The 25984-nt window shown below is 39.0% G+C and overlaps 1 protein-coding gene across 3 annotated transcripts in view; it reads left to right on the top strand.

The window, feature by feature from the left end:
- Positions 1-25984, top strand: part of cntfr (ciliary neurotrophic factor receptor) — a 212754-nt gene that overhangs the window by 170976 nt on the left and 15794 nt on the right. For all 3 annotated transcript variants that reach the window (XM_084934843.1, XM_084934842.1, XM_084934844.1), the window contains 3 exons: positions 2803-2920; positions 3409-3575; positions 9199-9362. In XM_084934843.1, coding sequence (XP_084790969.1) covers positions 2803-2920; positions 3409-3575; positions 9199-9362 — 449 coding nt within the window. The remainder of the gene's footprint in view (positions 1-2802; positions 2921-3408; positions 3576-9198; positions 9363-25984) is intronic.

Below are 25984 nucleotides of genomic sequence, written 5' to 3'. Positions count from 1 at the left end.
TTTGTCTTTCAACTTTCCTCTTGCTGCTTCTCTTTCCTCTAACAGACTAATCTTTAGCTGCTCTGTCTGAGCTTTTCCAACTTTGTAAAAAGCCCTTTCTGTGTGTGTGTGTGTGTGTGTGTGTGTGTGTATGCCGGTCTGTACTGATAATAGTGTGTGGCGATGTCTGTGTTTAACATTGTGTTTTCACGACTTTGACTGAAACTCTCAGATGAGAAGCCAATTGATTGAGATGGCCCCAATTAGTCTCCACGGTTAATTGAGTGTGATTGGATGTCGTCCATGGCACCTCATCATTAGACGTTATTGACAGTCTAATTAGTTGCCTTGGTGACCGTTTAAACACAGTTGATTGTGTGTGACAGTGAAACGACCCTACCGCAGCCAATCATGCATACCTCTTGCTTGTGGGTGTGTGAGTGTATGCGTGTTTGACCGAATACACCTTTAGGGAGGTGTTCCAAGAAATTTACAAGGATGTTGCAGGAAAAAACAACAAGATGCTGCTAGATTATGCTTAATATTATTATTATTGTTATTATTATAGCCACCAAGCCATAACAAGTGTGCATCCAGAGAGAGAAAGTGCTGAGATAGGAAGAAAAAATATTTTTGGTTCTGAAACTGTGGCGGCAGATTAATTACATCCACTCAGTAATTATAAGTGGTGACTGGAACATTAAGAAACTGTGGATAAATCACACAAACAAAAGTGGTACTCACATCTGATAGAGTAAGTCACTTTGCATCTTTTTTTCAGACCCAGGGAACGTTTGCCGCTGATGAGATATTTGGCATTTCCTTTTATTTAATCAAAAATGTAACGATTATTATAAATCACTTCAAAGAGTGATCTCCATTTAAATAGGCTATCTAGCACTGTGCAAAAGTTTCAGACATTTTCGATTTTTTGACTTTTTGCTGTAGGAATACTTATGATTGATCCCAAATTCACTCTGTAGCATGATGCAATTAACCCAGACGCACAACCAGAGTCCTAAATAACCATTTTCAGCAAAGACAAGAACAGTCAATCCTGAGATGATGTGAGTCCCACAGAGCTTAAGTGTATCTCGGAGAATAAGGGCTGCTTTGAAGTCAGGCCAGTCATACTGGAAATTTAGATGTAGATTTTATTTAATAACAACAAGGACTGGATAATTCACTTTAAATATACTATGGTTTCAGTAACTATAGGTAGTGTTGAAAATATACATTTAATTACATTGAATTGAAGTAAAATAATCATTAAAATAAAATAGAATGCATTTTGATTCTAAATTGGAATATAACCTAGTGTTTATTACCACTGTACTGACATTTACACCATCCCAGCATAAATCATCCCAATAACTACTTTCCCAAAGTCATTTGAGTTGCCTCTTTCTAAATCTTATCAAGATGCTGCTGTTTGAAATATTCACTTTCTTCTCACATTGGTCAAAACAACAGATAGATAGATAGATAGATAGATAGATAGATAGATAGATAGATAGATAGATAGATAGATAGATAGATAGATTGATTCAAGTTTTTTTGTCATTATGTCTTCACATAACAAAATACTGTGCAGTAGCACTCAGAGTAGAACAGAAAGTTTAAAAACACAGACAAACACACAATAAATAAAAAACAAAAAATGGAAATAGAGTATACAATAGGATATGCAATAAGCAAACAATTTAAGAAGTAGTATTGTATTAAGTGTTGTAAAGTGCAGTTGTCTGGAGCATGTCCTCAGTCCTAGATATATAGCTAGATACACACACACACAAACACACACACCCCACAGTAATCTGAATAATTGATGAGTACCTTCTAGTGTGTAATTATAAGCCATAATTTAGATCAACATCAGCTAACTGAAAGCAAAAAGAGGATGATTAGGTGAAAGGAAAAGACACAAAAGAACTTCACAAGGGGGGAAATAATGAAACTTGCCAAGATTGGTTTTAGCAGCTGAGCTGTGTCCATGCGCTATATTAGCTATAACAAAGGTAAAATGTTGAAAAGTTGTGTGGAGAGAGAGGGAGTGGCAGACGAGTACATGGTTGGCTAACCGTGAAAAAGAACCCTAATCTCAGAGGAGGTTAGAGCTGGTGTAACATCACGTTTTCTTGCCAAACTCTTTTATTCTTCTTGTGCTCTACCACTTCAATATCCTCTGTGTCTCCACACAGCGTAAACACCGGCGCCCCAACGCCAATCCCCCAAACACTGCAACCCTTTCTCCTTTGTTTTTTCATCATTTCCTTTACTCTATAAACAGAATTCAGACAAATAAGAAAACAAATCACCACAAATTATTTATTTCCTTCTTTTCTTTATTTTAATTGCTTTTTGTGATTCTCTCAGCCACAACGGCAAAAAGCACTGATATATTGAAGAAATGAAAACATCACTTTTAATTTTGCCTGAGATTAACTTTATAGAAAAGTCATACTCTAAAATTTCCATGATTTTAATTAAACTTTCATTAAATTTTAATTAGTCTTATTAAATATTTAAATATAGTACGCAACAACAACAAAATTAATTACGTTTTCAAAAAACTTGGCAGAAACATGTCTTAATTTTAACTGAGTAGCAGCCTTTTCAATTAAACATTTGATGGAAACTGAATTATGCAGTGAGGTAATGTGTAAGGCACTGTTGCCTTGCCTTTGAATATTGCAATGTGCATTCATCTGATTGTGATCCCTCCTCTTGGTTTGCTTCTTTTCATGTCTGCCTCAGTTGTATACATGTAGATATTCATTAACCATCTTCCCCTCCCTTCTCTTCTCATTATTCTCTCTATAGTTCCCCCTCTGGAGCCTACTATCACCTGTAGGTCCAACACCTACCCTCAAGGTTTTTACTGCAGCTGGCACCAGCAGCATTCAACGTACATCAACACTACATTTGATGTGGAAGTACAGTAAGTGCATTTTATGCATATACAGATGTTTCAGGATGAAACCTGTGGATTTCTGAAGATTATTTCCTGTTATTTTTGCCATTATAATAATAAAACAGTAAGAGTGATATAATCATTTTGGTTCATATCTTAGTCCAACATGGCAAACAAACAAGTCTCGGTTGCCTAGACGAGTTTTAGCATTTTAGAAGTGGGTCTCTGTCAAGTTCTCTTTGAGACTCCCAGAGTCCCACAGCCAACACCATGGCAGGTGCTTTCATTGAAGGTGTAACACTAATATTATTCTCTTTGAATAAAGATGAGGAATGGGCCATAGTTAAAGAGACTGATACAAAGATTAATAGCAAGCCCATGTCTTTAGTGTTCAGTGTTTGTGTTAAGTATCTGTATCATTCAGTCTTTAGTCTACAACAGTTTTTGCCTTTAAGCAGAAAACCTGCAACAGCTGTTCCTTTTTATTCCCTGTTCTCTCACCTTTTTCTCTTCAGACATAACCAGCGTTCACTCGAGGTGAAGAAAGATTTGTTCCACAAGAACCGCTGCCATGTACGCTTCCCAGAGGTTTTCTCCAGCTTCCCCTACAAAGTTAATGTAACAGCCATCAATGCTTTGGGGAAAGCTTCTGCCACTAAAACTTTTGAAGAGTCCACTATAGGTAAAACATGCTCTGTGTTATGCTTTGTGGTTTCTGTTACATTCTCTTTTCCTGTTCCTTCACTCTGTTGCATCTTAAAGCACTCATGAAGTCGCGTGTGTTGACCAAATGTGACTCGAAATGAATTACAGGCTTTTTGTTGCAGCTACACAGAAAGGAAACAGTTGTGCTTTCTTATTAAGTTTTGCTCACAATTAGAGGGTTCCATTAAGCCCTGAATTCAAAGAGTTTAAATGAAACCCACACTGACATTTTGAAAATCTTACAAGTATTTGCTCCTAAACCGTTCCGCTCGCAACAAATTACCACTTTTTCATTAAAATTGTTATCCGCACATAGTTCAGGGACAAATGTAAAATGTTTTTCCCACAAAGATTGACGGGTATTTGGCAAAGGAAAAAACTAAAATGCCGAGTGTCAAGGCATCTCTTTGTGTGTGCCAACCGCCGAGCAATGTTAATGCATTTGTTTGCTCACAGATGACTGATTTCATTCATTTCTGGTTCCCTTTGGAGATTTGTTGCACACACAGCAATGCTTGGTGCCAGGAAGACATAGAAAATTGAAAATGCAATGGCCAAATAAATGTCACCCAGCTGATAGCAGAAGTGTACAGTTTTGTTTGGGGTTTTTTTTGTTTGTTTTTTTAACCCACAGCATAGTCCATTAGCGAGAAACCCACTGACTGTGCATCCGTGCCATTACCAAAAGCAGCAGATAATAAACAATTGATTTCTGAACCTTTTCTGCAGCAAACAGTATTTAATTGAGGTTTGGACAGGATGTGATGGTCACAAATCAATGGTCTGGTTTCTCACTTTCCCTCAGCCAAAACACCAGCTGCCATATCAGCACATTTCTAATCTAAAAAAAACAAAAACAAAAGAAGCCATAAATGTGCTTCAAGGTTGATTTTTTTTTTTGTACTTTCAATTAATTAATTCATTATGTGGCGAGTAATTTCAAAATTAACTTTGAATTGTGAAGTTTTTCATCAGTTACTCTACCAAAGGCCTCATAATAACAGCAGTACTCTTGAAATTCACAAGCAACTCTGACTGGAAAGCAGTGAAGAGGAGAAATTCATTTTAAAGAAGGAATGAGGAGTACTTTGATAGATAAGGGAACTGCTGCCAGCAGTCCTCAGCTCTATTGCATTGCTTAGGGTGATATGGGTGTGCATGGTGCATAAACACACACAGACACCAATGGGGCTGTGAGCGATTGTGCGGAGTGTCGGTTGAGAGGGTTAGGTATTGAAAATGAGAGACAGAGAGAGAGAGGAAAGAAAGAAAGTCTGTGTGTGTGTGTGTGTGTGTGTGTGGGTGTGTTGTTCGTGTGCGAGTGTGTGTGTGTGTGTGTGGTTGTGTGTGTGTACACATAAGTAACCAAATGAGGCAGTGACATGCTCTGCCAAGCCCTGGACACAGGACTCATGAAAATGCTAATGGTAGCCGGATTAGTGCTTTGGCTGAGGAAATATCCCTCAACTATTGGTAATAGCAAAATACCCCACTGCAAAATACCATTTAATTCTTCCTTCTCTTCATTTCCTGAAAAGTGTAACTTTGCATTTCTTTCCCGCCTTTATTTCCTCCTGTTTTAATTCCTTCCTTCCTGTTATCTCTCCCTCTCTTTTGCTATTATCAAACAATCATTTTATTTCACTTTTTTTCTGCATTTTTCGTCCATGCTTTTGGTTGTTTTATTTTTTTTTAAGCCTTAAAACATACTTAGATGCTTACAGCTACATATAACTAGGTGTTACATACTCTGGTCTGAATAAAGTAAAGTTTGCTTCTTTTGAACTGTAGATCTACACGCAATCACTCGCTTTTCCTCCTGGATAACTGATACAGCTGTCATTGATCCCAAAGAGAGGCGGTGGCTACAGAAACTTTCTGTCACTGACTCTAGAAAACAAGCCCAAACCTTTGCAAAGTTGCAAAGTTTGCAAAGTTGCTAGTTGAAAGGCCAAAACTTCTAACAAAGTATGTTTTGAAACTTAGCCCTCCTGTCTCTCCTCACCTCATCTGTTCTTCGTTCCTGCATTGTTAAAAGTCTTTCTTATGCCATTCTACGATGTAAGTCACATTCATTTTCAGGGACAACGAGGCAGATCGTAAATAAATAAAACAATTTCATGCTTCCTGGTTCACTTCTGAATTCTGAGCGGGAGTAAGACGGTTCTCAACTGTCCTTGTTCATCCGACCAAAGCTGGGGCGGAATTAGATGAGATGAGATGTGTGTGCTTGCATGTGTGTCCCTACATGTGCGTGCTGTGGGTGAAGTTACAAAGAGAACCCTCAAGGAAGCTCCACACTCATCAAATGATAACTTAAAGCTTTCTAGTGCCAAGATGATCAAACGCTAACTGATCTTGCCGAGCTTTAAAGGCTTCTACAGTTAAAGTATTTTCACTTACAACAAAGAGCTTTTTTTTTGCTGGCAGTTCTGACAGCAGCCCACCTGAGCACCCGCCGTCATTCAGCTTTACTACATTACTCATCCAATGAGATGAAAGACAATATGTTGTAACCTAATTCCACCAGGTCAGAGTAGCTGCAGTAACTGAAATCATTGAAATTATTTGTTACCTGTGTCATGCTTTGAATTGTTTCTTAGAAGAGAGGTCTTCATTCGGGTGTATTAACTTGGGATAGTCTGTGGGGTCTACAATAGTCAGCCAGAAGTAACCAGTCAAAGTATATTTTTAATGTGTCTCTGCTGTTTCACCAAATGCTAAAGGTGCTCTTTCGGCTTGAGATCTAGTGACTTATTTTAAAGTTCAATAAATCAGTTTGAGATGCAGTCATGAAAGGATGGTTATCAACAATACTCAGCAACATAATCCTCACACTATTACAGCATGGATACCTGTTTTCATGTTTATACCAAATTATGAGCCTACCGTCAGGATTCAGCAACAGAGATTGAGTCTCATCAGACGGGATCTTTATTTTTTTTTCCCAATCTTCTGTTGTCCAGTTTTGTAGACTCAGTTTCCTGTTCTTAGCTGACAGGAGTGGCATCCCCTTCAGGGTCTGACACATTGTGCGTTCAGAGAAACCCTTCTGTTTCCTTGGTTGTAACAAGTGGTTATTTCATTTACGTTTCCTTCGAAAGTAGTCTGGCTGTTTTCCTCAGACATCAACAAGACATTTTTGCCCAGAGAACTGTTGGACACTGGATATTTTCTGTTTTTTGGACCATTGACTCTCTTTTGCGCGTGCAATCAGTCCATTCACAAATTCAAAAACAGGCTACTTTCAGAAACGAGATTTTGATTTGGGACTTCATTACAAAAACTCTCAACTGTCATTACACCTTAGACAAGATTCAATGATCAGTGTGCAAGATAACACTGCAGATCGATTTTCCCATTTGTGCAAGTGCACTGCTAGACGATGTCATCCAGCACATCAGTGAATTGATGTCCAGATTTTGTTCTTTCTGAAAAGCCTATTTATTTGAAGAAAAAAAAACAGGCTACACCATTAGGTGGAGGGAATAGACACATGGCAGTCATGTTAGAAACACTAAATCAGAGCATTTCAGAGAAAACGAAAAATACATGCATGTATAAATAAATGCACAGCACTCTTTTGCAGAATTTACCCTTTTTATGTTTAAAGAGACCACATGTTGAAGCTATATATCAGATACATTTTCCACAATTTTTAAAAGAAAAAAATTAGTTTGTCTCTCGCCTGTGAAAGGTTAGATTTTTATGTTACAGTACATCGACAAAGGGGAAAATAAGGGACTGCAGTTACTGTGCAATATGAGACTGAGGATAGAGGGCCAGTAATGTGGACACAAATGAAAGAACAAAGCTAAGGCTGGAATGACAGGCGTTTTCAGGCCAGGCAAGAACATATCGAACAACGGGATGTCAAAAAAATTGAAACCCTGTGATCACATTTTTTGCCTTTCTTTTTGTTTATGTTTCTATAGCTTGCTAAATTACATGGTTGATTTTATCTTCAAACTAATTCTGGGTATATAGCTGACAATATTTTTTCCTGGTATTTGCATTGCACAAATTTAAATCTGCATTTGCATCGGTCAGTAATGTCCAAACACTTCTTGTCTCGGTAAATTTCACACCCTTCTTTTAAGTGTAAATTCTTTCTTTCTTTTATCTCTCATATAAAAAAAGCACTCCTTTGTCACGCCCCAGCTGCTATTGCAGAGGTCATCAAGTGAAGGATGTGTTCATTACTCATGCAACACAAAGCTACTAGTATATGTTTCAGGTCAGATGGATACTTTAAAAACCTAAGGGACGCCCCACCCAGACATATTTCTCGCTGTTTTGTTCTGTGCTTGCACATGTTTTTCCTCTGTTAGGTGCTGTTGAACAAAGAAAATTTATTCTCTCTGGTCTCCACTGACTTTACATTGCTCTTGCTCTGCCAGCATGCAATTTTCTTTTTTTTTTTCTTTTCTTTTCTTTGTGTGCTTCCCTAGTTTTTTGGGGATTTTTAAAATTTACTTGAAAGTCACAAAGAGATTGTTAACATCTCTTTCTCGAGTGAGAAAGCAGTCTGTTTGTATGTGCCAACAGCCATCTTTCGTATTTTCACTCATTAATTGTGTGCTGCCTGTTTATGAGTCTTCATAAGTATGCATTACCTTTTTATCCACATTTCTTTCATCCACTGCTGCCATCAGTATGTTATCAGACATTGAGATTATTACTGTGGTTTTCCATTTGCTTGTGTAATGCTATGTTTGCATCTAGATGGGAAAGGGTTTCATGTAGCTTAAGTGGCAGGCCGGTGTGTTCCCTTGTGGGAGTGATCTAACAAAGACTGGGTCATTCAATATCATCTGAAAAGCTTTCAATTGAATTCTCTCAATCTCTCTGTCTTGGTGTGTTCCTCAGTGGACAGGTATTCAGACACACATGCCTTTTCATTGGGGAGTGATGGCTTCTCATCTTCTGTCTTGCCACAGATACCTCAGACACTTTTTTCAGCTAAAGCTTTTTTTTCAGTTCAGCCTTATTTAAAGTCTTTCTTGCATTAGAATACATTGCGACCTTAAGCATGTACTAATAATAATGGTAGTAGCAATATTAAATAGATCCCTTCTATCATGTCAAGACTTGCAAGATATAATAAAAAAAATAATAAAAATTCTAAATCATGTTTCAGAGGCTGGAAGATCCTAAATAGTGAATGTATTCAGCCTTCAATTCAACAGGTGCTTCTGTTACACCACCCCTGCCTGTCTTTTCCCCTTCCTGCATGTTTCAAAGCTCTCACTTTTCATTGCAAGTTTTTATTTGTGCAGATATTTGCTGGACAAATAGTGTTGCAGGTCTTTGGTGAAAGTTCATATTTGTTGTTCTCTAAATTGACATTTTACCAATTAACCTTGAGAGTGCAGCCAATTGCTGCTGACCACTGCTAGACTTGAAACTATGAAAATTGTTGTTATTCTTCTAAAATAAAAAAGAACGTGTGCAATGATATAAATAAGTATCATTAAAGTAACAAGTTAATGCCTTAACTCCACCTCTATGACACAATTTAGTGCTATATAAAACATTATGCAACTGTCTGAGTGACCTTAATATTCCCCTTTAACTAACTGTTTATACCCACTTTACAGTAAAGCCAGACCCCCCGGAACGTGTGACAGCGACCCCGATCCGCTTCAACCCTCGGAGACTGGAGGTATCCTGGCACAGCCCCGCCACGTGGCCTGACATAGATAACTTCCCTTTAAAGTACTTCCTTCGATACCGGCCGCTCATCCGAGAGCAGTGGCAGCATGTGAGTACCTTTTACACTAGTGCTCACAAAGCCCCCCCCCCAAAAAAAAAGGTGCGATGAGAAATACGATGTGACGTGTTGTTATGCCATTATGAAAAAGGTTTTATCCAGTGGAGCAGAGAAAATTAGTTTTATTAGTTAGTGCAAAGTAGAAAAGTTTTGTTTCTCTTTTCTTTTTCAGGAAAATTCTAACTTACAAGTGGAATATCTGGCACAAGCCAAAAACAAGTAAGAGGTTATAAATGGTCAGAACAGTTTGCTCAAACACTGTTTTCTCAGTGTCTGCAAGTCAACACTAGGATAGAAGTTAATTATTAATTATTGGTGCTCTAAAGAAAAAGGCTCTCAGATAGCGCAGCCAGAGTTTGAAGTTATCACAAAAAATAATCCTCTAAATGGAAACGGCATACTGCTTTTTTTCTTAAAGCGCTAGGAAGTATCGTTTCACGTTATAATCTTATTTTACCAAGACATGCTTACTTATCTGGCACTTTTATTGAAACACAGGGATAAGCCTCCTTTTTCTTCTACATTTGATCAATAGTATTGCCCAAGGTAAATTGAACATAGAAATTGTTTTTAAAAAAAAAATCCCTGTCAAGAGATGCCTCTGAGAACAATTACTGAATATTACGAAAAATTGGAGTTTGATCCCTGGTCAGACAGACACAATTGCTCGGCCGCTTTGGTGTATGTTACTTAATCTGAGTATTTTTTTGTGGGTTCAATTCCCTGAGGGCTTCATACAGTAAAAGCATATGTGTCCACTATAGGATTCCTGGGATAAAAGCTCTGTCTACCAAGGTCTAATATTACAGGGTTATTAACATGTCAATGGTTTGCTAAGGTGTTGTTCCAAGAGCTTGAGTTACAGAGCCTGGCTTGGAATCACACGGACACACTAACACACACAAATTATAAACCAATACACTTTTTTTTCTCTTACTTCATTCATCTCGTCTGTCCTTCAACACCTTCTTGTGTCACTGTCTTTGTATTTCACTCCACCACCCTCACCCCCAGTTTCTTTGTTTTACTACTTTTCCTCTCAACTTTCTTTGGTTTGAACTGCGGAAAAGTTCGTCTGATGGTACTTCTTTGTTTCTTACTTATTCTACACTTCAAATAAGAAGAGTTTTGGCAAGGTTGTAGTTCTGTACAGCAAACCTTAAAGCATTTTGATGTCGAGTTATTTCGTGATAGTGATTTAGGTCTATTCAGCCTCCAAGCAGGCCATCATGAGCTTTACAAGAAAGGGGAAAACAACTGCAAAGCTGAACCGAAGACATCAACAAAAAATCCAGGCATCCTTTATTAAACTCTCCTCCTGATAAGCTGGCTTTAAGACCCTTCACAGCAATGAACTGAAAGTCTAAATAATTGCTCAGCTGAAAATTAATTAGAGCAATTAGAGCAAATGGTTTAATGTTTCGAATGAGTCATGAAGTACAAGAATTGCCAAGTCCCTGCTTCTCAAATGTGGGGATTTGTTCAGTTTTGTATAATTGACTGCCAAATTGCTTTTAGGTTTTAGGTAACATAATAGGTATTTGGTTTTAAAGAACAGAATGGGAACAGCCAGCAGAACCAAGTTCACTTAGTTATTACCACATCTCTCACATCCTTACAAACACAAAGAAGCGATATCAGACATGATATATAATCTCTTTGTGTTACATCTTTCTACAAATCTTCCGTGACACAGTCACACATATGAATGGCAAAGTGCTATTTTATAAACACGTTGACATTCAGTCACTTCCTGCCTCTCTGTAGTTATAATAAAGCCTCAGATCTTTGTGGTTCCAGCTGATGATTAAATCTGACACACACACTCAAAGTTTTTCTTCTCCCCCTTGCCGCTAATCAATCAATATGTGAACCGACGCGTGACCTGAAAGTTGGGAAACCTTAAGTCAATGTTTGGATTTGGTAAGGAGACATAATTTGGAAATTGCATAAATAGAGTCGATGACAGCTGAAAACTCCAAGGTTTTCCGTTTTTGCGGCATTCTTTGATGAATGTTATTGTGGTCACGGTTTTTATTTTTGCAGCCATTAGTGTGGTTTTCTGAAGGGGAAATTCCGACACCATCACCTCTGGACTTGTGAGCACTTTATAGTTGTGCCTCTGGCTCCCTTCGTTAACTGTCGGTTAACCGTGTTGGCACTGTTCTCAATCACACAGAAAGTGTGTGCTGAATTTGTATTTGTATGAGTTGCCTAATTTCTCCACTAACTTTTACGATTATGCCACTTCATTGAAAAGGTTGAGTGGCAACCAGCAGACAGCCTTGTCATGTTAGAGTACCATTTATTATTAGAGATGTTATAAATGTAATACATTTGTCTAAACCTCGGCATAACCTTCTACATTTACATTTTTTTGCAATTCTAATACGCTGGTATTGAGCTTGTTGACACTGGTTTGAGTAAAAACACACCCACAGTAGGTTGATTGAAGAACGAATGACACAGCAACCAAAATTGCAGCTTCAGTTGCAAATATTTTGGCTTCTTGATTACTTCCACACCGTCTTGTTTGAAGAATAGTAAATAGGGCAGACAAAGCTTCTTTCAGATAATTTTGAATGCCACTATACAAGTGAACCTACTACTTCTCCTGCCGCTCCCTTATGCGCAAGGGGTCGCCACAGCAGATGGATGACTTGGCACAGCCCTCCCAGGGATTTGTGTCTCCTGTGTCTCTTTCCAAACTTGAACCAGGGATCTTTCATGTGTTAAACCACATTATTAGACCACATCGTTGCAGAAATTTAAAATACACTGAATCAAGAACTGTACTACTATAAAAAAAACTAAAAAATGTTTATTTTAGAAAACCCAGCTTTTGGCTTGCTACTGCCCTTGTTGAGGATGGGTTTACAGTTTTTCTCAAATGCTAAAACACATGTCACAAACGTTACCACCAGGTCCCCCAATGTCCAAACACAACACCCTTCTCTAAAGCTACATAAACACAACCACACCTTCCCACTGCAAAACTCAAACTCCCACACCAAGAGAGCAGCTCGAAGCTGTCAAAACTGTAAACACTATACACAGCATTACACACTACAGCAAAACAATTGAAAACACAATGCTCAATTTGTGAGAAGGTTCTTTGGTTCATAACTGCCAATGCATATTTTTATAAACTGTACAGTAACGGATCGTCATAGAACCCTGCAGAGGATTAGGCATTTAGATTTGTGAGTTTCACATGAAGACTATAAATCTATAAAAACATCCTGCATGTACGTACACTACTGTAACACAACTCAATGCAAAAACAGAATCTATCGCACACAACAGTACTCTCGGAAACATGATCAGGGTGTGAAGTCTTTTTTATTGTCTACACGGTCTTTTTACAGTATTACACACAGTCACTGTGCGGCGTCATGTCGCCGAGCTGCATTGGGCCACATCACCTCATCCACATCACAGGCTATATTGTCCCTTGCTAGGCACCGCGGGAAAAATGCCCTGGAATGGCGAATCCATCCCTGGAAGGCCTCCACTGGGATGTCAGCACAGGCCAGCTCCATTGCCCGTACGAGGTTCTCTCTTGTGTATGGCTGTCTGTCATACACCTTCCATCTCCATGATGAGAAGAACTCCTCTATAGGGTTCAGGAAAGGGGAGTAGGGTGGCAGACAGACGTTTAAAAAGTGGTCACTGTTGGTGGTGAACCACTCTGATTTGGTGTGTTTTGTGGAAGCGGACGTTGTCCCAAATGATCACATACATGTGATGTGCTAGCCTAGGATGGTGTTGTTGACGGTCCAGGAGGATGTCTTTTAGCTCCTCTAGGAAGGTGAGGAGACGTTGGGTGTTGTAAGACCCAAGGACAGCATGCCGGTGGACAAGCCCCTCCGTACCCATAGCTGCACAAAGAGTAATATTACCCCCCCGTTGGCCAGGAACCTCAGTGATGGCTCTTTGGCCAATGATGTTACGGCCTCTTCGCCTTCGTTTCTGGAGGTTGAAGCCAGCCTCATCCAGGAAGAGGTACTCATGGGGTCTGGCCATCGCGTCCAACTGCATTATCCTCTGTGAACATGGAAAAGCGTACAGGTGTTCAGAACGGTCAATCAGGTAGCACAGTATTGTCCAGAAGTAATGTAGACCACTAAGCAACACAGTATGTCCACGAACTGTACTGTGGACATGGATGTATACGTACTTGCACATACTCGTAACGTTGTTCTATGTGTCGCGCAGAGTTGCGCTCAAAGGGAACCCTGTAGACCTGTTTCATCCTCATCTGTTGGCGCCGGAGAACTCGGTCTATTGTGGACACGCTGACAGCATCAATGTTCTCAAAGTTTACATTATCTGCAATGACTTTGTCTCTGATCTCTCGGAGTCTAATGCAGTTGTTCTCACGGACCATATCTGCAATGAGGGTTTCTTGTGCCGCTGTGAATATGGCAACCCTCCCACCTCTATGTGGCATCCTTTCAGCTCTAAAGAAAGAAACATGTGTTGTCAATTGACTGATTTATATGTAAAACTACATGTAAAGTAACAGACCACTTTCACAGGCCTGTAAAACTGTAGTGTGACAAAGAAAGCAATAGCGTACTATACCTGTTGTGTTGTCTAAATGCCTTGATAATGGTGGCCACGGTGAACCTACTCAGGTTTGGATGTACTCTTCGTCCCGCTTCAGCCATTGTCATGCCATGGCCAATGACATGATCAATTACTGTTGCTCGCATATCATCTGTTATGATGGTGCGAGGTTGTCTTCTTCTCCCACCTGGACCTTCTCCTCTCTCTTGTTGGCCTCCTTCTCTTCCTCCTCTACTCCGAACTCCTCTTCTTCTTAGGCCTTCACCTCTTCCTCCTCTGATCTCAACCCCTCTTCCTCTTTGGCCTGCAGCTCTTCTCCTTCCGCACGCTCGAATGCCTTCATCCATTGTGATTGTTTGGCATCTTCACCAAACTATGCTTTTATAGGTGGGGTCACATCATTAGCAACAGGTGTCTTCAATTTTGAGTCGCTGTGTGTAGTGACTGACGCCAGGTGTGTTCCCTGTGTTCAAAGATTGGTGACTGTGGCAAGCATTTTGCATCACATGGGCTTTCATTTGAGAATATGAGCAGAGTTGTTTTGCAACATGTGTTTTAGCAAGGAAAAATGTGTTTAGATTTATGAGTACAGAGGGTTGTGTTTTGTGAATTGTGTCTTCATGTGACATGTGTTTATGGTACTGGAATATGGTGGCTACATTTAGTAAATGTGTTTAGACTACTGGTCATTTGGGTTACAGGATTGGCTTTTGTGTTTTAACATTTGAGAAAAACTGTAATGACTATCTATGGTAGTGCACTGTAGCAGAAGATATTTGGATTTAGAACTATCAAGTTGTGACATAAATCAGTAATTGAAGTTTAATGAGGCTGCCAAAATAAAACGCACTATTTACTGCCCCCCATATATACGTGATTGATTTTAGTATCAGAGGTTTAATACAACTTGAAGCGCTTAGTGTTGCTTAGGAATTCTCCTTTAATGTGGTCGGACAGCAGAGCTGGGTGCGAATGGCTTTCACATGTTATATTTTGAAATGTGTTTTCAGTCAGAAATGAAAGCGGTCATGTGATCAGACTGATCCTCAGAAGAAACCATCCATCGTGCTGAAGAATCAGGGGATGACTGGGACAGATAGGTAGAGTGATGGAAAGTCAGATGGGTGGAGGCAAATGATGAAAAGTTTTGAAGTAGAGATGAATGGAGTGCATTAGAGAAGGAGATTGGGCGTTAATGGACAGCAGATGCTCATAGATACAGTAAAATGAGACACATAAATGAGATAGACATGCATAGATACACAGATGCATTTGAACTCGAGTCCAAGACTAGGGTGACAGAAATATAATACAAAGTCCACATTTGAAAAGATGTAAGGTGAAATTGAGCGCATAAGACTGAAACCATATTAGTTGATTATGAAAAGTGACAGAAGAATGGATGGTTAGGGAGAGAGGTATGGAGAGAAAAAGAGAAATTGCTGTATGGAGAGCAGTGTGACAGATAAATGGATGAAAGTTGGAGAGACGTAAAGAAAAAGGGAGCAAAAAGAGGCTGCTTTGAAAGTGAAGTTTTGTAGGCTATTGGTTACCTGGGGGGGGGGGAATGAGAAAATATATCTGAAACATTTTAAGCCTTAAACTAGTGGAGTGAATGGAGAAAAAGGGAGGGGGAAAGGCTTTGGACTTAGCAGAAACAAGCCCATTAGGGAATTGAATTGTACATATATTTTTTTAACCTTTAAGTAGGTATGCCAGACATATAAACAGCTACAAAAACACTAAAAACCAACAGAATGGTGCTCTTATTGAGCTAGTGGTGGTTTGTAAATGGATGTAGTGAAAAGTAAAGTGCAGCATTAACAGTGAAGCCCCCCCACCACCTAAATTTTATTTCTCTTAGATAGCTGAACTTCATGGCATGGAATAATTTACTGCTTTGCTGGATTTCGAAATTGGAACGCTTTTTAAATTCCCTTTCAGCAAAATCAAGGTTTTGCTGAAAGGGTTTATTTTTCTGTGCCTGCCAAACAACTGATTTTTAAAGTGTAAAATTACAACTAGTTTAGGAGTCTTGGTACTGAGCTTTTTTCAGATCATGAAGCTGCTATTACACATTTGAAACAGTGCACAGTTATTTAAAAAACAAACGTTTTTGTAGTCCTGTGAAACCCTAAATACAGCCTAACTGCTTCCATAGGAAATAGGAGGGCAAGAAGCATCCAAGTGCTGCTAATTAAATGCCCTCGATCATCAGTGACCCCCTCTTTCACGAGCACGAGTTTGAAGGATTGCTACATCCTAAAGTCAGACTGTGCAGTCCAACAGCTACATCTCCACTCCACTCAAGTCCACAGGCCTCAGTTAGCATGTGCAAATAGAAGAAAAAACACTAAAAAGTTGCAAAACACTGAAAAATTATGAAAAAATTAAGACAAACTGGAGCTGTTTGGCCATAAAGCATGGTGCCATGCTTGGTTAAAACCAAACACAACATATTAGTACAAACACCTCATACCAGTCAGACCTCAACCTGGCTGAAGTGCTGTAGCAGGACCTTAACAGAGCTGTATATAATATATAATATATATATATATATATATAAATTCTACGAGCTACCTAACCATGAGATGTACTTAGTTTTTCACAGCATAGAGTAATGTGATTTGTAACACACACATATTGCCCCTAGGAACAAGTAAGTCACCGATATGTGATTCCCTTGTAGTTCAGTAAAAGCAAAAAAAACCCAAAAACATAATAATTATTGATCAGTAACTTGCTGTAAAACAATGTAGGATGATGTGCGTGAGCTGGCATCTTAGTTGTTGGCAGATAGCCACACTTCATACACATCATTATCACACCACTGTGTTATATCCCTAGATTCATCAGTGGTCATTTCACAACAAGGAATGCACATACTTGCTCCCAACCCTTTACTGACTCTTTGTCATCAACAGGTTTCAATTATTACAAATTAAGCAAGTGAGTGTTAAAAAAAAGGAGGATTTAATCCATGAAACTTCCTCTTCCCCTGTTCATAAAATTGAATTTCTTTCATTTAGTGTCAACTAAAAACACCTTAAATTCAGAGAATGACTGCATCCACCGTTTCACTTCACATTACGTCAGTACACTTTATCAAGAGCGAATTATCAAAATGAGAACAGAAACAACACATGAAAATGCATCTGCATATCTCTAAATGGTCGGTGAATTGTTTTGTTTCCCATGGCCTTGTGTGCATTGTTTCCTCACGCTCCCTTCAGACAGAGGTGAGCTCACACACTCACAGCAATTAAAGCAATGGACCAGTAACTGTGATAAGAACAATTTCAGATTGCTCAATATTCAGTTCATGGTATGAAACTGCATCTGCTGTGCTGTAATTGCCCTTTGGGGATGATGCTGAACTCCAGGCAAGTGAAAACACAGATATTTTCATGCAGACTCGGAAACACACACAGAGACAGATACGCAGATATGCAATTAAATGCTGGTATGCATATAAATCAATACTCACAAATATCACTGCACACATACATTCTTTTGCTTCATAATTACTAAGTCTACCATGCATACAAATGTCAAGAAATCTCTAGAACATGCATGTGTGTATCTGCATAAGCAGCAAACACATAAATTATTGCTTATATTGATAGACTAAGGTGGTTAGTATTGGCAATATGCTGAAATAACCTTTTGCATATCTGCAAACACCATGTCCACCTACAAATACATACAGCATTCATACTCCATAGTGGAAAAACAAGAACTGGACAAAAGATGAATAACCACCATGTTAAATACATAAATTCAGAGAAACTGATGGGATAAATGCAGCAGTCGAAGCAGAAAGAAAAGAGGCAGACCTATTTTTTTTCTTTCTTTAATCTTCATCTCCTTGAGCAAAACAGATTAGCCTTTCATTCATTTATTTATTCCACATGTGTGCTGCATCCTCTCTCTGCCATTCATTCTTCTCCCACCTCACATTTGGTCAAGCCTCTGTCTTTTTCCTTTCAGTTTTTATCCCTCCTTTCTTCTTCTCGCTCCTCCTAATTTTTTTTCCAGCTTACGTACCGTATTGTTCCCGTCTTGCCATCAGTCCTTTTCCACCTCTCTCCATCTGTTCATCCAATGTGTGTGTATGTTTGCCAAAAGTCTCTCTCATCTAGCAAGCACTTAGATGGATCAATAGTGAGGCACGAGTTGTATTTGTGTGTGCGTACTTTTTAGTTTTGATTTTGGAACATAAATCTGTTTACACAGTCATACGGTATTTCGGGAGGGGTCAAAAAGCAAGTCCTTGGTAATTTTAAGGTTGGAGTCTTGATTTACGGTTTGGGTAGTGCTAGGCAAAAAGTAGTAGGGTTAAGGATATGCTCTAAAGGATTTAATGTAATCTCTTTGGAAGTGATGGAAACATGAAGTCACAATTCACATCCACTGCTCATAGTGAGCATATTTGATTTTTCTGTAAATTTTTTATGCATATGGTGCGTAACTAGAGTATTGTATTTTCATGAATAACATTATCATGGCAAAGAAAAAGCAGAGATTGGCACTGAATAAGAACTTACTGATGTGCACATCATGAAAGTGAAAAAGTGCTTCTGAACTTTCTCCATCTTCTCTTTATTTCCATCGTTTCCCTTTTTATGTCCAAATTTCCACCTTCGTGTTTACTTTTCACCTTTCCCTCCCACTCTACCATTAGTTTCTATTTCCAGCTTCCGCAATCTCTTTTTTTCCCCCTTTCATCCGCTCGTTCATCGACATATGCACCCTTCCACCCATGCATTAAGCCACCTGTCTAACCATCCGTCCCTCAAGCCATCTATTTGTATCTATATGTGCACATGATAAATGTGTAGACCTTGTTTGGGAAAAACATCCCATCTAAAGGACACTGCCACAGACAGATCATTTATCAAACCCCATCATCCTAACACTCAAGCACATAGACCCACAAACTGCAGGTTCAGTGCCATCACATATAAAAGTCACCATCATTAGGTTGTGCTGTCAAAATACATTACAGCTGGATCAAAACCTTTACATATACTCAAAAACATTTTGCACAGGGAGACAGATAGAGTGGCATGGTCTTACACTGTGCAAACTCTTAGCATTTTATTAATTTGAACTAATTTTTTTTTATTTAATAAATGAATATGACAGTTACATGTATTTCCCACAAGAGAAGCCTAAAGATTCTGTAAAGGGGGGGGGTGAACAAGTTAAAAGAGGGCATATGAGTCATCCAAGAGAGAGGTCTTATCTTGTGTCTCTTTCCAAGATTGCAGTTGGAATATTTCAGCATTTTCTATTTGTAGTCCTTTAGATGTCTTACTGTGTAAGGGTGAAATGAAGATGAATGGGGCCACTGCCCTCTCTCTGCCTCTATTGATTTCTATATCACTGTGTCAGTCTGGCCTGTCACACACACACATATCTATCTGCTCTGACTTAGCATGATGCACGCATGTCACGCACTGACCTCATCTCAGGGGGTCTTGCTTCTCATGGTCAATATAGTTCTAATTAAATGAACATGACAGACACCAAATGAAGTCAACAAAGCCGTGTTAAGGATTTGGAAAAAAATATATATACCTGTATTATTGTTATCGTCCAGCAGAGACCACAAAAATAGCAAGGATTTTCAAATAGTCCTTTTGAGACTAACCATGTAGCAAGTATATATTTTAAAGCACTCATTTATGAATAAATGAAACTAGCAGAAATATAAAAACAGTCAGACACATCATCATACTTACCTGTATTGTATGGATCCCTCTTGATAAAATGACTTATTTGTTCCTGGGCACTTTTTGTGGTGTGGTAAGGTTCATTGTCATGACTGGGGAGACTGCTGCCATTGGAAAGTCTCTCCAAGTTCTCAGTCATGCTTCCCAGATTAGACAGAGTCTAGAAAAACTGAAGACTGTGAGGTTTGTTTTACAAGGTGGGGCAACTCAGAGCACAGAGCGTCTGAAGATTGGGTAGCCTTGGCTCATTGACATGTTTCTCCTAAGCAGTTTTTTTGAAGTATGGTAAGGTTTGCTGTCTTGCTAAGGGAGACTGCAGCCATTGGGGAGTGCCTTAGCAATGCAGGTAATGCTTTATCAGCTGTGATTTTTATATGATAGTATGTTTCAAAATAACACCACACCATGTGGTTCTAATAAGAAGGTAGCCATTGTTGAGCAGCAGTTGAACAAAGCTCAGCATTAATACTTTGTTATCTTATAATTAATCATTTTAATCAGTCCTTGGTTCTTTCCCCCCTTTTAGAATTCACGTTGTGAAACACTGCATCCTAATATAATTAATGCTATTTGTCATTTGTCTCGTGGTTTTGATTATTTGAGAAATCAAAACATTATTTAATGGATGTCTGACTTCCCGTTCCGCACATGACAAAGCAAAACATTCGAAGCTTTAAAAATAGTTGTTTGGCACAAATCTCACATCTAAATAACTCCTCTTCTGAGCTCATTCAGTTCATCCAATGACAAGTCTGTGTAAAACGGTAAAGCATGTCAGCTAATTCAAGGTTGAGGGTTCAATGCTTGGTTTTGCTCACCAGCATACTAAAATGGCCTAAGCAGGGAAACTTACCATGAATTCTCTGTATGAGTGGAGAAATATAACACTTACTGCAGAAGTGCTATGTAAATGCTGTTCATAATACATGGACAATAACCCCTTTTTCCAATATAAGACCATGATGTTCCATTTACTGTCTTAATGTGTGTATAAGGTGTGACATGTCACAGCATCTACATAAGGATGTGTGCATCTTTAAAAAAGGGCAAGCTTTCATTTGATCAGCATTCAGAAAGGCAGGATTATGAGCTGATAAAGACATTCTGGAAATGTGACTTGAGCTTTTAAGAGTTTCTACAGTAGAGGAGTAGGAGAAAGATGAACTCTGATTTTAGGTTTTATGACATGTTCATGTTTCACATCCTTAACACGCTGGCAGATAGCATAAAACAGTGTTAATACAGAGCCAACTCCACCTCCTGTGTTGTTCAAATTACCACACGCTTTTTAAGGGTGTAAGGTCTAGTCCGGGATTTTCGATTGGCTAGGGGGGGGGGGGGGGGTTAGCTTCCTTTTACAGTAATTGCTGCTATGGTGATTGGGGCTTCAAAGAGAGAAATACTGTCTGAGAAATTACCCCTGGACCTAGTGTTCGTGTCCGTGTGTATGTGTTCTCAAATGGGAGGAGAGTGCGGCGGAAAAATGGGAGCTGTCAGTCAACCTAATGAGACCAACCTTCTGAATGCACACACACACACACATACACACAGAGCGCCATCGGGCCAGTGGAAGTGCCATATAATTGGGTTTCCTTTCCAGGACAAGAGACATGCTCACTGGATTAGATCTGACCACCGACGCCAATTCCCTCCATGTCTCCTTCTTTCTGCTTTTTCTTCTCTCTTTTGCATCCTCTTTTCTCAGCCTCTTCATTTTTTCCCCTGGTTTTTCTGTCTGGTATTTCTCCTTTCTCCTTACTGGTCAGCATGTCTTATTGTCCTTTCCAGGTCAGCCTACAACCTGTAGCTTTCTCAGAAATGGCCTTGCAGATAATGTGTACAACAAAATATGATATCTTAGCATGCATTATCACAATCATACGAGTTACAATTACAACTGTATTATTATACAAAGCCCGCCATGATCACTGGAGTCCTTTGGAGTTCCTCTGTTTCTTTTTATTTCCACTTCCACTTCACAATGAATTTGTACCTGTGCACGTTAAGATGAGAGTAACCTCTATTGATTCTACATGGAAAGTATTGTTTGTAGTTTTTGCAACACTGAACAAAGTACTAGACAAGACAAGAGCAATGTGGGGCAAAACAATTAAAGAGAACACAAGAAAAAGGAGGCATGAAACAAAATAAATGAGATGGGCAGAGCAGAGGAAAAGCAAAGGGTCACTTACTTTCCTTGTAGTTTCTTATGCAATCCCTAAGGAATGTTCACAGCTCGTCTCTCTGCCTCTCCCATTGTCTGGGTTTTTGTAGAAGTTTATTGTGTGTGTCTTTGTGCATGTGTTATAACAGACTGAGAGTGACACAGTATTTACAAGCTGCTGTGAATAAAGTTAGAACAAAGAAACAGAAAATATAGAGTGCATACTATATTAGTGTTAATTTCTGTCTTTACTACTAATGTAAAGCTTGTCATGCATTCCAGTTTTATAGAATGACAAGAAATTAGATGTGTACTTTATTGATCCTTACACAATACAGTCTATCCAGTTAAGTTTATCACAAGATTATTGCTCAGCAGTAATAATATTGTATTATTTGGTTACTAGAGTAACCTGGGACCAAACTAAACAGAAGCTCCAATACCAGCACATTAGTCTAAGACAGAGTCCCCTGACCTTTTTTTAAAACAACCTATGACCACCACACCAGGCATTCTCACAATTATCCATTTAGTTATTTGTAGACACCGCTGTCAGTGTGATACAGTACTTGAACAGTTTTTTTTTTTATTTCAGGATTTATTGTCTGATGCTTAAATTATATTTTTCTTGTAAGAAGCTGTTACATTGTTGCAAACCCCGCTCATGTTAAATACAACTTTTGAAATTTTGACAGTGCTCTTCCCCACTCATCTGAGGACACGCTCGTCACCGTTTACAATAAAATGTACTTAACGTGTTGGCGTAATAAGCAAATGCTTCAGCCAATACCTTTTGATTAGCCTTGTCTCATGCTTTCTTGCTTTGTGGTAGATCTTTGTTCTGTCTTCACTGAGATATTTGAATGCTAATCAATAAAATCAAATCAAAATCAAAAAAAAAAAAAAAAAATCATTTAGCTTGTTAATCAATTAGTCAGTGTTGCTTAATCAGTTATCTACCTGTACCACTTTTATTTATGGTGCTTAACTAGCTTGCCACCTACCAGGCTCGTTAACTTGCTAGGCTGGTTAGTAAACTTATTTTGTGAAACGCAGGGTCAGTGTTAGCAGAAATCAGAAGTAACCAGAGGGTAGTGCTCTCTCTTCCTTTGATCTTTACTGAGATATGTGGGTTATTTTGCTTTGCTTTGTTTTGGAGGAGTTTCTGCTGGGAAATGTCCTAAGAATGTAAATGCTGCTTCAAACACAGTTCATTCACTTTGAAACTTGCCAGTAACAATCAGTAGACACGACCCACCTTGGGAAGATGGCGTTAGCGGCATTTAAAGGTGAGGATTGGTTACCGTTGTTTTCTTGTAGCATCAGCAAGTATCTTCAAACAGCCATGTTTGCATATGCTGTGTACAAACAAAAGACATATGTGTTTATTCATTAAACAAGAAACTGTAGTAATATTTTAGTAATTACCTCCAAAATAGTCCATTCTGTGGTTAGTCTATTATGGTTGAATTATTATCATATTATATCTCAGGGTTAGTGAATATTTACTCTGTCTTAATGAGACATGATTATGGCAAGATAAATATATATGTTTTTGGAGTGGCATTTTGTGTGTGTGTGTGTGTGTGTGTGTGTGTGTGTGTGTGTGTGTGTGTGTGTGTGTGTGTGTGTGTGTGTGTGTGTGTATGTGTGTGTGTGTACCTGCTTGCCTGTCTGTCAGTGTGTAGAACTGCACATACAAAGAGCGGTAAACAAGTCTGATGAACAGCTTTGAACAGCTCTATTTACAATAGATCAGCCCTGAAGACACATGTGAAACACATATCCCCACACACACGCAAACACATGCACCCAAACACACACATACACACGTACATTTACACTAACAACATTAAAACCACTGACAGGTGAGGTGAATCGCGATGTTTATCTCCTTACAAGGCAGTATTGTGCTGGGAAACCTTGGCTGCTGGCATGTGGATGTTATGGGACATGCACCAACACATAACAGACTTAACATACCCTCCAATGCGCCCCACTGCACAGCAAACAAGGACAAGGACGGTTCAAAGAGCACAATAAAGAGACTAATTTCTATGCATAAAGATTCACGCGGTACTTTGCATTGACCATTTATGGTTAAATGTGGCCATTTAAAGAGCCAATCCAGATATGCATATTTCCAGGTGGACTGCCATAAAAGGAACACTGTGTGCAAGTGTGTATGAAAAAATTGACTTTTTTTGTTCAAATAACTGTTAGTCTTTTCTGCTTGCGCACACTTTTAGTATGGATTATGCTGAGTTTTTTTAAGCAAGTCTGTAGGATCACAGAGACCTACATAGGTCCAGACAGGTGATTTTAATCAGTTTGGCTGATCACTGAACCTTCACCACCACATGGCACATCACACAGATTTGGTCTTGCAGTGTGAATGATCTGATAGTGTTTTTTGGCAGCAATAGCAAAAGCCCTTTCCAAAGTGAATCGCCTTGCATCTATCCTCAGCCCCTCCTCGCCACCTTTTTTTACTACGCGATATTAAGTGCTGCTTTCACTGCTCCCTGTTAGCCACTTGGCAACACGGCAACACATCCATCTCTCTGGAAATGTTTATTTGCAAGCTGTTTACTCCATTTACTCCTCCTCACATAGACATACGGTATATGTAGTTCATACACATGCTGATGTACGGATCCGTCAGTTCCGGTTCAGCCTCGCAAACACAAACAATAATGCAACAGACGTGTGCAGACATGACAATAAATACACGAATACAAAGAAACGCAAACACAATTGTACAAAGGCATATTTGCCTAAACTGGTGTATGTGTGCTTTCCCATATCGAATGTAAGCACCGACACACGCACAGGAAAAATATAGAGAGATAGGGATAAAAAAATAAAAGCCCAACAACACATACACACATAGTCAAACAGATGTGAGCAGATTAACATAGACATCACTATCCAAACATACACATACAGATTGCAGTCACTAAGGAATGCTGATAGAAGCAATGGCTGGATATGCTGGTTGGACAACATCTAAACAATGGAAGTTTTAGCCTCAAAGCCAGCGCAGACGTCTTTTAACCGATCCATATGCACACACAATATACACTGCAGTCTAACCACACGCACATGCTCAAATGATGTTGTTATTGCATTCCACTAATGAAATTAAGCCTATAAATGTAGCGCTTGGTTAGGCAGATAAAGACTAAGCTTCCTTCCAAACAGAGAGCGAGGGTGCGAGAGCTGAAAAATACATTGCCTCAGTTCAAGGCAATGTGGAAAACAGAGGGGTCAACTTTACATAGAGCGTGAGCGATTCGAGATGGCTTACAGGAATAAAGAGAAAGCAGTGATGCTGGGGTTGTTTCAGTGGGTTATTTGTCAGATTGACTACAGGTTTTCATATCCTGGAGGAGTGGAGAAGTAAAGGGGAAACTCCAGGCTGAGGCTTGGCTATGACTGTTAGTGGGTGAAAATTATATGGTGGCTGTGAGGGAGTTTTGATCAAATCACAAGACTCTTCGGAGCAGCTGCTAGTGATATTTCGAATTTTATTATTATCACTATTATTATTTACTCCCCTACTTTATTTTGACTGTCATCCTCATCTGTTTTAGATTATTTGTTAACGAATCAAAGCCAAAGAGAAAAATCACATAGTTTGTAAACATCCATCCATTGCTGGTTATGCTGTTCCTTAGTGCGTTCACAGGTGTTTTCAGTTTTGTTTTGTTCTGTTTTTCTTTCTTCTTCATAAAAGAAGCAGTTTAGAAAACTTGGCTAAGCTGTTGCCTTGTTGATATCCTCTCCGTTCATCTGACTGCTGACTTTTTTTGTCGTTTGCTCGATACTTTCATTCTTCACTTTAGTGAAATTGCTGCATTCCCAAACATCAGTAATTAACATGGTGTCAAAACCTAGAAACAATAGCCAGAGATGCTAATGAAGAACCTAAATTACTTGAGTGGAATTAACAGTGAGCTGTGAGTTTATGGTGAAAAGAAAGGAAAAAAAACAACAACATTTGAATATTTTTTTTCCTTGCTGCTGCAGGTGTTGATGACATTCATGTAAATGTCTGTGTAATTGTAGTCTTTTCTGACATTGCTGGAATTCTCACCTAGATAAACATTACCATAAATATAATTTAGAAGATAGCT

The sequence above is a fragment of the Perissodus microlepis genome, chromosome 7, assembly GCF_051167445.1.
Source record: "Perissodus microlepis isolate ML-2025 ecotype Zambia chromosome 7, ASM5116744v1, whole genome shotgun sequence".
NCBI classification, from domain to species: domain Eukaryota; kingdom Metazoa; phylum Chordata; class Actinopteri; order Cichliformes; family Cichlidae; genus Perissodus; species Perissodus microlepis.
Note: the sequence above shows the minus strand (reverse complement) of the source record. Positions and strands in the feature narration are given on the sequence as shown.